General features: G+C 42.8%; 1 protein-coding gene across 1 annotated transcript in view; it reads left to right on the forward strand.

Annotated features, from left to right (window-relative positions):
* Positions 1-11,860, forward strand: part of ARSG (arylsulfatase G) — a 97,342-nt gene extending 85,482 nt beyond the window's left edge. The window contains exons 11-12 of the mRNA XM_054573082.1: positions 2,787-2,877; positions 11,226-11,860. Of these exons, the coding sequence (XP_054429057.1) occupies positions 2,787-2,877; positions 11,226-11,584 (450 nt within the window). The 3' untranslated portion in view covers positions 11,585-11,860. The remainder of the gene's footprint in view (positions 1-2,786; positions 2,878-11,225) is intronic.
* Positions 11,861-12,161: the final 301 nt, after the last annotated feature.

Consider the following 12,161-nt stretch of genomic DNA (forward strand, 5'->3'; position numbering starts at 1 on the left):
ACTTCTTGCTAGAAGCTGCTGCTGAGATCTTCAAGAGTAAAAGCACATGAGTGCAGGCACCTGTGGGCCACTCCCAGCCCCTCACCGAGCACTAGATTCTGGCAGCATTAGTGAAGACGCTTGCTATAAGATTATTTGGAGCTTGAGGACAACATAGGTAGCTGTTGGCCTTGGTCTGAACTTGGCCTTGGACTTTTCTGGTCAGCTACTAAAGAGGCTACAATAAATCATCTCTAACTTGCTGAAGGAAGGCCAGGAGGTAAAACTGAGTGATTATATGGATGTACACACACATATATGTGTGTACACACACATTTTTAAATAAGTGCCATTTAATTGTGTTTACCCTTAGTTACGTCCTGGGCTTAAAAAGATTCTAATGTGGCTTGCCTTAGAAGAAAACCATTTTGGTTTCAGGAAGCTCAAAGTAACTCCTAGATAGTCATCTCAATACAATATGCAACTATGTTTCAGCAATTGGGTTCTTCCCCATTTTGCAAATGAAGTAAAACCTAGAGGCACTTACTACTTACTTTTTGGCACCCTCTTGGACCCTTTGTTGAGAGGCAGATTAATTGGCTACTGGTTTTCCTACTGAATGGTCTTCTCACTAGTCACTTCACGGGCAGCCAGGGACATCATGTGATGTGATGTTCAAAATGAACAACAGCCGACGCCAGGCTGCATGTTCTTGCATTTACTGAGCCTTCTGCTTCGGATCTTGACAGGTCTGTGTCTTGGCAAAGAGGGCAACCACAAGGAGGGGGAGGGGGTCCACAAGGGGAGGGCGCGCAGCCTGGCACCCAATTCCCACTTTGTACTCACCCATCTCCCAGATGGAAGTGGGAGGTCATAATATCTCCACTGGTCAAGTCATATCTCAGCCTCAGGCTGCTGCTGTGACCAAGTACAAAAAGGGAAGGCTTGGTGAGTGGCTCTGCCGCTGCCCAGCCCAAACCAGTCTGGGGCTGCCGTGGGTCCTACAATGCTTGGCAGGTCCCCGGAGGCCATACGTTGAAGGGACAGAAGCTGGATTTTAGTCTCTGAAACGCGGATCACTTCTCTTAGGGAGGCCCCTAGTGGCGAAAGACGCCACCCCGCACGGCTGGTGAAGGGCCGACCGCTTCTGGAAAGGACTCGAGCTGTGCACCCCCGCCCTGTGGAGCAGGAGGGCCTCTTTCTGGGGATGTGGCGTAGGCGCCGGCCTTCAGGACCGAAGGTAGGGCGATGCTCACGCGCTTAAACACAAAATAGAATGAAAGAAAGCAAACAGGTGAGAAAGGCAACTGAGAAGGTGCAACATGTTTTCAGAAGATAGTTTCATCTTTGAAATTTGGACCCGGTGTCCTCTGCAGAGGAAATATCTGCAGCTGTGATTCATGGTAAATTTGCCAACCTCCTTCCTATGTTGATATAAACAAGAACGCTATAATCAGTCTGTTTAAAGGAAAGAAAAAGGCATATGCAAGTTTTCCAAAATCCATCCTTGTTCTGAGAATGAGCCGTCCCAAAATTAGCTTCCTCTTGGATTGTGGAAGTTGCCTCTGGTAACGTCGCATAAATATTCCAGCCCACACTATGGAATTTCTGTTACTGAGACGCTATGTCAATGATTTGAACCAGCGGACCTCGACTCCCATCTTCTGGATATCGGAGCGCATTCTAGATTGGTTGACAATAGGTTTTCCAAGTCTCCCTCTTCCTGCCGTCCCCAGAAGGAAACCAAACAGCGTCCTGCGGTGAGAGGCTTGGCTTCCTGCAGGGTTGGAAGAAGTGAGGGTTTTGAGTTACGACTTCTTTTCCTGTTTGGAAGGAGCCCGCTCTCATCATGCTGGCTGGGGAGCTGTAGAGGTTGTCACGAGAGCACAGCACGGAAGAGGCAGGTGTGCGAGGAGCCCCACCCTCGGCATCCTCTCAGAGCCGGAGACTTGAGGGGACAGCTGTTTACTGCTCCAACAGACGTTTCTCATTTTTTTTCTTTCGTTTTAGCTCCATGGAAACTCTGAATCACATAAGTGCCTTACCAGTGATATATATCGGTCATGATTCATACCAGGGCGGTCTCCCATTTCCAGCCCAAACCCACCAACCTACCAAGGACACTGGTCACTTATTTTGTACTAAATCCTGCCCTTGGGAACCCTGAATTAGGTGTTTCCATTCTGTAGGGATTCTTTCATCTGTGACTTGCTGAGGAAGGAGTCCCTCCATCTGAGTGGGGCAGAACTGAATCGGAGGGGAAGACAGAATTCCTGTTCAGAGGTCAGGCCGTGCCCATTCCTGGAGAAGTCACTCTCAGAGGTCCTCTCCTTGTGCCTCCTTATGCCATCCTTGCCCGAGTGAGAGTTAAAAAATCGACTGGGTGCTGAAGAAGCCATTTTGCAAAGAGAGCTGAGGGTCGCCTGCATCAGAATCCCTGGGAATCTGAAACGCACAGGCCCCATCTTGAACCTGGAGGGTGGCGCCCAGGCAGGGCCGGCCTCCTGGGCAAGTGGCTGGTTTTTCTCATTCTCATTTTGCACTGGACCCTGCAAATCACATGCTGATACTGGGCCTAGGAGTCTTACTAGAGCAGTAACCTTCTCTAGTTCGCAGGAGCTCCCGAGAGTGGGCTGGGGTGGACTACAGGCTTGTTTCTGTCAGTGTTTGGGGCAGGGTTGGGGTCGGGGCGGGGGGTGAGGATAGTGGGGGTGATGGGAACAAGGGAACACGACAAAGGAAGCTATGCTTCCCAGGGAGCATTGCGCATCGTTTCCTTAGTAGTAAGCCCTGCGGCCCTTCCTCAGGCGCTGTTTCACCCCAACAGTGGGGCAGCTGGAGAGTATGGAGCCCTGCAGACTGTCCGCCTGGAGCGTTACAAGGCCTTCTTCGTTACTGGTGAGTTAGTGCGGCGCAGGCCTGCACGCCGGGACGGTGGCCCCTGCCGCCCCCCCGCCCCCGCCCCGTCTGGGCTCTCATTCAGGCCTCCAGGAATGAGTTGGGGAGCCCTCAGCCCCTCTGACAGTGCCCCGCCCCCCTGCCTCCTGCCAAAGCCTGGGCCCAGCGGAAGGTCCCAACACCCACGGCCCAGCACAGGCCCTGGGGGCCCACAGTACGCAGCAGACAAAGGTCTTCCTATTGTTGGTTTAAATTTGCAACAGGCTCAGAGCTAGTTTAGCACATTTGGACAGTCGTTTTCACTTGAAGAACATTTCCTTTGTAAACACAATGCAACTGAGTAAATTTGGAGCTTTACTCGGCTTTATTAAGTGATTCATGAACTGGGCAGCAACCTGTCTAGCAACTGGCAAGGTGCTCTGCAGGGGTGGCGTACGGAGTGGAATGTTTTTAATAGGCAAAAGGGTGCAGCAGGGGAGTTATTAGCAAAAGAAAAGAAAGGGTTATTTTTAGGGCAGTCATCTTTTGGGAGAAAGAAGGGGCAGGGGTTTAATCCTGCAGATAATCTCATAGTATTGATCAGGAAATTCCAGACTGATTGGTTTAAAATTCTACTCCAGAGAGAGGCTGAAACTGCAGTTAGATTAGTGGGTTTTGGATTGATGATGTGGCTTAGCACAAGTGACTCCATTTTGGCCAGTTGTTTCTTTTCTTCTCTTTCTCTCTCTCTCTCTTTTTTTTTTTTAAACACACTTCACTGTTATGTTGTAGATGCCAGCTTGGAAGAACGTTAAATGGAAGCTTGGAGATATTTGGAGTGTAATTTACTTGACAATGGGCTGTTTCAGAAAATAGAGTTGAGAGGTCTGTTTAGCAAACCAACAGGAGTCTCTGCTTCTGGGTTCACTTGGTGATCATCTTAAATGTACTCGTATGTTTTATTAATGTGATGGCTGGATTAGAATGGGTCTCAAAATCTTCCAGTAGCTTCTCTCTGCCAACTGAATTCATACTTCCTCCACTCTGGGTCTCTCTCCCTTTCCAGTTTTCTCCAAGAGCAAGGACCCTCTTTATTGGCCTCGATCATAACACTCTCTCGTATCTTCCCAGCTGTGTAGGGTCTGGAGAAATCTGATATTTATCACATTCTGTTGTGAGTCAAACAAACGCAAAGTGACTGCAGGCTTTGTTAGAAATAAATGATAAAGATTTATTTAAAGGTCCTTAGAATTTGCATACTGGGAACACAGGTAAAAACCCAGAAGTGTTTCAAAGAAGAAAGAAAAGTTAAGAGTTCTTATAGTAAAAAGTACATTCTTGAGAATTATCAATCCTGCATTCTTAGGATTCATCCAAGAGAGTTGTCAGCCAGATGTCTGGAGGATATATACGTGAGTCCTTCAGGGGGTAATCATCATCTGGAAGACTGGTATGTATGTCCAGATACATAGGCAGGCATTGATGCAGGACTGGAAAGTTCAAAAAGTTAAAGTTCCCAGGCTACTTACAACAAGAATATACTTGTTTCTTCATGCCTCAGCCTTCATAATATTAGTTTTAGCAGCTTGGTTAAAGTGACTCCATTTTATATATTCCCTAGTTTCAAACTCTTTTCTTACATATATGCCAGTCATTTAGGTACATGTTTTATTTCCTCTACTAGTTTTAAGCCCTCTAAAATCAGAGCTCTGTAAGATCCTTAATCTTTATTGTCCTGAAGTGCATGGCATAGTATCTTGCACCTCATAAGAACTTTAGAATTCCTTTTTAATGAATGAAAAACAAACAAAAACCCAAACCCCATCAAAATCTGGGACCTGACATGGATTCCAATTTGATTCACTTATTTAATGTTAGAGCCTTCCAAAGAATTATATAATGCAGAACAAAAAGTATTTTCCCTGAGTGTAAATAAGTGACCCTGAAGAAAATGTGGCATAAAAACAAAACAAGTTCTATGAGTTCATAACTTGGAGGACATTAAAAATGCCACAACAATCTTTGATTCTCCAAACCCTAAAACGCAAACCGGTCAGATAATTGTTATGCTTTCAGATGGAAAGTTTCTAGATTACCGTCCTTACATTACATTATCTAAGAGGTATGGTTTCCCCAGGCTGAGTTAATTTCAGAAGTAAGAACCCTGCCAGAAAGCCCTTGGCACCACAGTGTTGGAATAATAAATGTTACTATGAAGTAACAGAACTGTTTAAAATGATCACAGTCACACAGGAATGATAACACCCAGGGGGTGTCTGTTCTGAGGCAACATCAGACTCCCCAGGGAGTCAGGGTGGGAAGGACTGAAATCTCAGCAGATGGGATGAAACAGAACAGGACGAAACAGGGACATGCTCAGATTCCTCCCCGCCGCAGCCCCTGGACACCTGCACCCCGATCCCTTAGTGCTGGTTTTGGATAGACTAGATGAATTGACATCTACATTAGATTAGATCAAGACGTGTGTCCTTTTATGACGAGGTTATGATTTTATGGCCATGAACTAGGAGTGGCCTTAAAAAAGCAACCAGTCTGTGTGGCCTAGAATTAGGGTATCTTATTGCTCTTTCATGTTTTCAAAAGTAATCAAGGCAACCTTTACACACAGTGAAAGGCTCAGATCTAAACGGTACAAAAAATTTGTTAAGTTTTAATTAATGTGTATACTTGTGTATGTATCCTCTTAATGCTTTGAATTACACTAATTTTTAAATGTTAAGTCAACTTGGAATTCCTGCATAGACCCCACCTAGTCGTGGTTCAAAATCAATCAATTAATTAATTTAGCTGGGTTTGATTTGCTAAGATTTTTGTCATCATTTTTCTTTTTTTATATTGTCTGTGTCAGGGTTTGGTGTCAGGGTTTTGCCGACCTCATAAAATAAGTTGGGACGTGTTCCCTTCTCCTCTGTTTTCTGGAAGGGTCTGCGTAAGGCTAGTTATTTCTTTCATGTTTGATTAAATTTACCTGTGTGCCTATTTGCACCTGGATGTTTCTTGAAGGAAAAGTTCTTGGTTATAAATTTAATTTCTTTAAAGATATAAGGATATTTAGATTTTATATTTCTTGAATCAGCTGTGGGAAGTTACATTTTTAAAATAATTTGTTTAATCTGAGTTGTCAAATTTATTAGCATAAAATTTTCATAATATTTCCTCATTATCCATTTAGTTAACCTTTTTAACAAACGAGCTTTTGGCTTTGTTAATTTCCTTTATTGTTTTCTGTGTCATGATTTCTGCTTTCATTTCTATTCTTTCTTTCTTTACTTATTTGGAGTTTAATTTCCTCTATTTATTCTAGCTTCCTCAAGTGGAGATACAGGTAATTAGTTTTGAACTTTTCTTGTATTCAAATATAAGCATTTGTAGATACAACTTTCCCTTTAAGCACTCCCTTATCTGCAGCTCACAAATACCGATATGCTTTCTTTTCCTTATCATTTAGTTGAAAGTGTTTTCCAATTTGAAATGTGTTGCTTAACTTACAGATTTGGGGGCCATTCTAGCTATCTTATTTTTGCACTTTCTAATTTAACTTTATTATGGTTAGAAAATTGCTCTTGGCTGTTTTAATCTTTTGGAATTTACTGAGACTTACATGGCCTTGCATATGGTCTATATTGGTGAACATACCAAGTGGGAGTAAAGCAAATAATGTGTATTTATAGTTCTTGGGTATATTGTTTCATAAATGTCAGTTAAATGGAAGTGATAGATAGTTGTTCAAATCATCTGTATTCTAATTTTTTGCCTAGTTCTATCAATTATTGAGAGAGGGGTGTTAGAGTATCCATTTAGGATGTGGATTTGTCTATATTTCCTTTTAGTTTTGTCTTCCTTAAAAGTGAAATGTCCCTCTATAGCTTGGTACTACGTGTCTTGAGTATATTTTGTCTGATACTAACATAGTCACTCCAGTTTCTTATGCTTACTATTTGTATATCTCTATTTTCCTCCTCTTACTTTCAACTCATCTGCTTTATATTTTGGACAAATCTATAGTAGATGGCATGAAGAAGACTCTTGTTTCATCCAGTGTGACAGTCTCTGCTTTTTAATTGGAGAGTTTTGTCCATTTGTTTTTCTCTATATAATTCATCTATATAAGTAGAGGTAATTTTACTTTTTCCTTTTCAATCTGGATGCCTTTTGTTTTTTGTTTTTGTCTAATTTCTCTGGCTACAACCTCCAGTACAAATGTTGAATTTAAGTGGTAAGAACATACCTTTTTTTCTTATTCCTGATCTTAGTGGGGAAGCTGTCATTCTTCACCGTAAGTATGATGTTAGCTGTGGGGTTTCCATAGACACCTTTTATCAGATTGAGGAAGTTCCTTTCCATTCCTAGTTTGCTGAGTGTTTATATCATGACAGGATGTTGGATTTGTTAAATGCCTTTTTTCTGCATGTATTGAGATGATCATTTTTCAGTCAGTTATTCTATTAACATACGTTGTTTTAAAAAAAAATATTTTATTTATTTTTTTTAGAGAGAAAGGAAGGAAGGGAGGAAGAGAGGGAGAGACACATCTATGTGTGAGAGAGCGATCCATCGGTTGCCTCCCACACGCCCTCAGTTGGGGAACTGGCCTTCCACCCAGGCATGTGCCCTGCCTGGGAATTGAACCCATGACACTTCTTCAGTTCACAGGCCAGTGCTCAGCCCACTGAGCCACACCAGTCAGGGCAACATACATTGTTTTACATTGATTTTTGTATGTTAAGCCAACCTTGCATCCCAGATATAAATCCCACTAGGTCATGGTGTATAATTTTTTTATTTAATGTTCTGCTGGATTCAGTCTGTTAGCATTTGTTGAGGTGTTTTTTAGCATCTAGGTCCATAAGGGATATTGATTTGTAGTTTTTTATGGTATTTTGTTATGGCAGCCTATGCTGGTTAATGCAGTATTTATGGTTTCTTTGTGTCTTCATGGCTTGATAACATTTATTTTTAGTGCTAAGTAACATTCCATTGTGTGGATGCACTGCAGTTTATTTATCCCTTCACCCACTGAAGGACATCATGGTTGCTTCCAAGTTTTCACCATCATGAATTGTTTTGACAGTTATGCTACAAACATCTATGTGCAGGTCTTTGTGTGGACATACATTTTTAACTCACTTGGGTAAATACCAAGGAATACAATCACTACATCATATGTTAAGAATCTGTTTAGTTTTGTAAGAAACCACCAAACTATCTTCCAAAGTAACTGTATGATTTTGGATTCCTATTAGCAGTGAGTGAAAGTTTCATTGCTCTGCATATTCGCCAGCATTTGGTGTTATTACTGTTTTCAATTTTGGCCATTCTCATAGGCATGTAGTGATATTTCATTGTTGTTTAAATTTGCAGTTACCTAAGGACATGATGGTGAACAACCATACATAGGCTTATTAACTAACTGTATAGCAACTTTGGAGAGATATCTGTTCAGGTCTTTTGCACATGTTCAGGTCTGTTCAGGTTGTTAATGTTCTTATTGTTGACTTTTAAGAGTTCTTTGTATATTTTGTTTAACAGATCTTTATCAGATACAATTTTTTGCAAATATTTTCTTCCAGTCTATGGTTTGTCATCTTATTCTGTTGGCATTGTCTTTTACAGGCATTTATCCTGCTTGGTGTTCTTTGAACTTCCTTGATCTAAGGATTGGTATCTGACTTTAATTTTGGGAAAATCTCAGTCCTTATCATTTCATAAATTTCTCTTGTTCCTTTCTCTGTTTCTTCTCTGTTATTCCCATTATGCATTTGTTATAAATTTGTAGTTGTCCCACAGTTCTTGGATAGTCTGTTCTGGTTTTCTTCGATCTTTTTTTCTTTTTTCTTTTGCCTTTGCTTTTCAATTTTGGAAGCTTCTTTTGAGATATCCTCAAGCATTGAGATTCTTTTCTCGACTGTGTTCAGCCTAACGAGCCATCAAAATCATTATTTTTATTTCTGTCACAGTGTTTTTGATCACTAGCATTTCTTTTTTATTCTTTCTTAAAATTTCCATCTAAGAAATAACTTAGGAAAAATCCAGCTGTGTGGTTAGGATAGTCCAGTGATGACTTCTTCTTCTTACCCCCCTGGCATGTGTAACTCTCAGACTGGTACAAGCTAAGCCTCCAGCGATTCGCCAGTCATGGTAGAGGCCTCGCTCTACCATGGGTTCCCACGGGCAGCTGCTCTGGTGTGTTGGAGTTCTCTCTATTCACCTGTGTCTGCGGTTTTGGGGGCCCCAGTTTGCCTGTGACCTCACTTCTCTGCAGATCTAAGAAGCATCGTTACTTTTTCCAATTGTTCAGTTTTTCACTTGTTAGGGTGGAATTATAACACCTAATAAGCTCCTCACATGCTGGGCTAGAAACTGGGTTTCCTATTCAGTAGTTTAAAAAAAAAAACAACTTGACATTATGGGCGACCCCTTGTAGAGATTCTGACTCCTGTAATTTAAGGAGTGTTATTTTTTTTTTGTTGTCATGGGTAGTTAATTACTAACTTGTAATCCCCTTAAACTTGTGTAGGCTTGGCCTTACACTTTGTTAGAACTGGCTCTTTCAGCTTTGGTCCTTAATCATAGTAAATGCCTCTGTCCTCTGACATGGTTTTTACCCCTAGCACGAACCTTTTGGGACTTCAATGGAAAATATGAAATGATTATGAAGCCTTTCTAACTTAATAGAATCTACACTCTAAACTCCATCTTCCCTGTAGTGGGTAGCACAGAAATGTCTGCTGAACTCTTCAGACTTGTAGCTGTTGCTAGAACCTGTCTCCCTTGTGCATGCACAGTTCAGGGGTCAGCCGAGGATTTTAAAGAAGCTTATTTGCAGATTGGGATGCTTCCCCTTGCCAGTCCCCTCCCACCCAGGATTTTGCTCACCAACTTTCATCTGTTGTGGCAGCCCTGAACTCTTGTCTTCTGCCACCTCAAGCCAAAGAGACTGCAGCTTCCTCCTGGGGTCTAGCTGCTCCGTGCTGTGCGGGCTGGGGGTGCGGAGGAGGGTAGTCCTTACCAGGGAAAAAACTTTTAAAGAGACCCAACCCAATATGGCTTCTTTCCTTCGAGGATTGAAGGAAAACACAGTTTCGGCCTGTGTTGGTTATTTTCTAGTGCCTTCAATTTTTTTTAATGTTGCCTAAAATGCATAATTGTTATCTATAGAGAGATTAGTTATATGCAAGCCACCCCCACTATTCCCTTAATTGGAAGTCTTTAATTTTTATGAAGAGTCAATACCAACGTTCACTTGACTGACTGCCAAAGTTCACATGACCTCTCTGTATTGTCGGTGAATAGAGCCAAATTTGATCGCAAACTAGGCAAAGGCAATAAACTTGCCTACTCTGCTGACCAACCCGAATCTCAATCAGAGGAGGAAAACCATTATGGACGGGTCCTTACAGGGTATGTGATCTACCCATTCTTGTCACTCAATGTTTCAAATTTCACTTCTGTCCAGACTGGACCAGAATGAAAGCTGCATCCTTAGGAGCACGGCTCTGGCCCCTGTAGACCTGCTGTTATTGAATTGCATTTGATGTTGTGCTCTCATCTTGTTAATAAAAGGCATAAGAAGAAATCATCGCGGACCATCCTAATCACACAGCTGTATTTTTCATAAGAATGCACGAGGAGCCATTGGAAAAAGTTCTCTCACACCTCAGTGCCAGAAAATACTCTGCTTCTCCTGAGCGACTGAATTTAAGTTTCTAACTTGCTAATGTTTGGCTGCTGAGAAGCTTAGAGTCAAAGGAGGTCTTCAGGACCTCTCCTGTATTTCCGAGGACTATCCGTTGTTTATTCAGTTGTATTATATTAATTTTTGTCAGATACCCTAACTATTTCTTTGCATGGAGAAGGCTTACAAACAACAAAAAAGTCATCCAAAACATTAACAGCTGAGGATGCTGCCCTCACTCCAAACATTTGCCTCTCCTCCTTGGGACTGCCTTAACAGCCAGACCCTAATTCATGCAAGAAGCTCACCTGCAGCCCAAAGTGAAATTAGTTGCCTTGTCCACCTGCCTAATTCACCAGATTGAATATATTTGCAATTTAAAAAAACAAACAAATTTACTCTTCAAGGGCAGAGATGAAAGATACTTGAATGAATGGTCTACCGGCTCTGAAGGCAAGTCCAAGGAGAAGTTCCACGTGATTCTGGACAACAGGAGCATCGTGGAATGGGCACTTAGATCCTCAAGGTAATTTCTATGACAGGGAGGGCATTCATTGGAATAGTCAAGTGCTGGTGTGTTTGAATTAATTCATAATCCATCACAGGCCTGCCCTCTTACAACACGGGGCTAGAGATGGGTTTGACCAGGTGTTTGTTGTCACCCTCTCTCCAGGTGGAGCCAAAGCCTGTGACGGGAGTGTGGGGCCTGAGCAGCATCATGAGCCTCCGCTTATTTTTAATCTGGAAGATGATGCTGCAGAAGCTGTGCCTCTAGAAACAGGCGGTGCTGAATACCAGAGTGTACTGCCCGCGGTCAGAGAGGTTCTTGCAGATGTCCTTCATGACGTTGCTGATGACAACGTCTCCAGAGCAGACTACACGCAGGACCCTTCGGTGACTCCCTGCTGTAATCCCCACCACGTTGCCTGCCGCTGCCAACCCACCTTGCCAACCAGTGTTCCCACCGGCAGCAGCGTCGGGAAGGAAGATGGGCAAGCGCACCCCCTAACTTCAGTGTTACCCTATTTATAGTTAGTTACACTTTAAGAAAAGTCTCAGAATTTTGTTCGGAAGCCATCCCTTTGCGTCCCCCACTGCCCCTTTGGCACGCTTGCTTGAGAGGACAGCAAGCTGCAAAGAGCTGTAATGGGAAGCACACGGGCTTCAGAGTCAGACCAGGTCCAAGCCCCAGCGTTTGAACTTGGGCCGCTACTTGACCTAGCTTGCAAGCTGATTTTTGAGGATTCCGGCAGGCACTACATGAAAATGCTTGGCACTTTACCTGACACTTGAGGCAGGCGTTCAGTATGTTTTAGTCTCTCTCTTTTTTTTTTTTTTTTACACTTAGTTTCACTGGTCATTTTAGTAGAGGTTTGTCCCAGCTGGCACCTAGAGCTGTGCTTCTCCACCTTTAATATGCATACAATCCACCTGGGAGCTTGGGAAAATACATATTCTGACTTGGAAGGTCCGGGCTGGGGCGTGAGGTCCTCCATCTCTAGGACGCCCCAGGGGATGCCTTGAGCAGCATGAATGTTGACCAGACAAGGTCAGGCGTTTCCAGGTGTCTGAGCAGGACAGCCCACATGTAAGTCCATGGTTCTATCCA

The sequence above is a fragment of the Pteronotus mesoamericanus genome, unplaced genomic scaffold (assembly GCF_021234165.1).
Source record: "Pteronotus mesoamericanus isolate MK-2021 breed Mesoamerican mustached bat unplaced genomic scaffold, CSHL_Meso_final contig_246, whole genome shotgun sequence".
Classification (NCBI taxonomy): domain Eukaryota; kingdom Metazoa; phylum Chordata; class Mammalia; order Chiroptera; family Mormoopidae; genus Pteronotus; species Pteronotus mesoamericanus.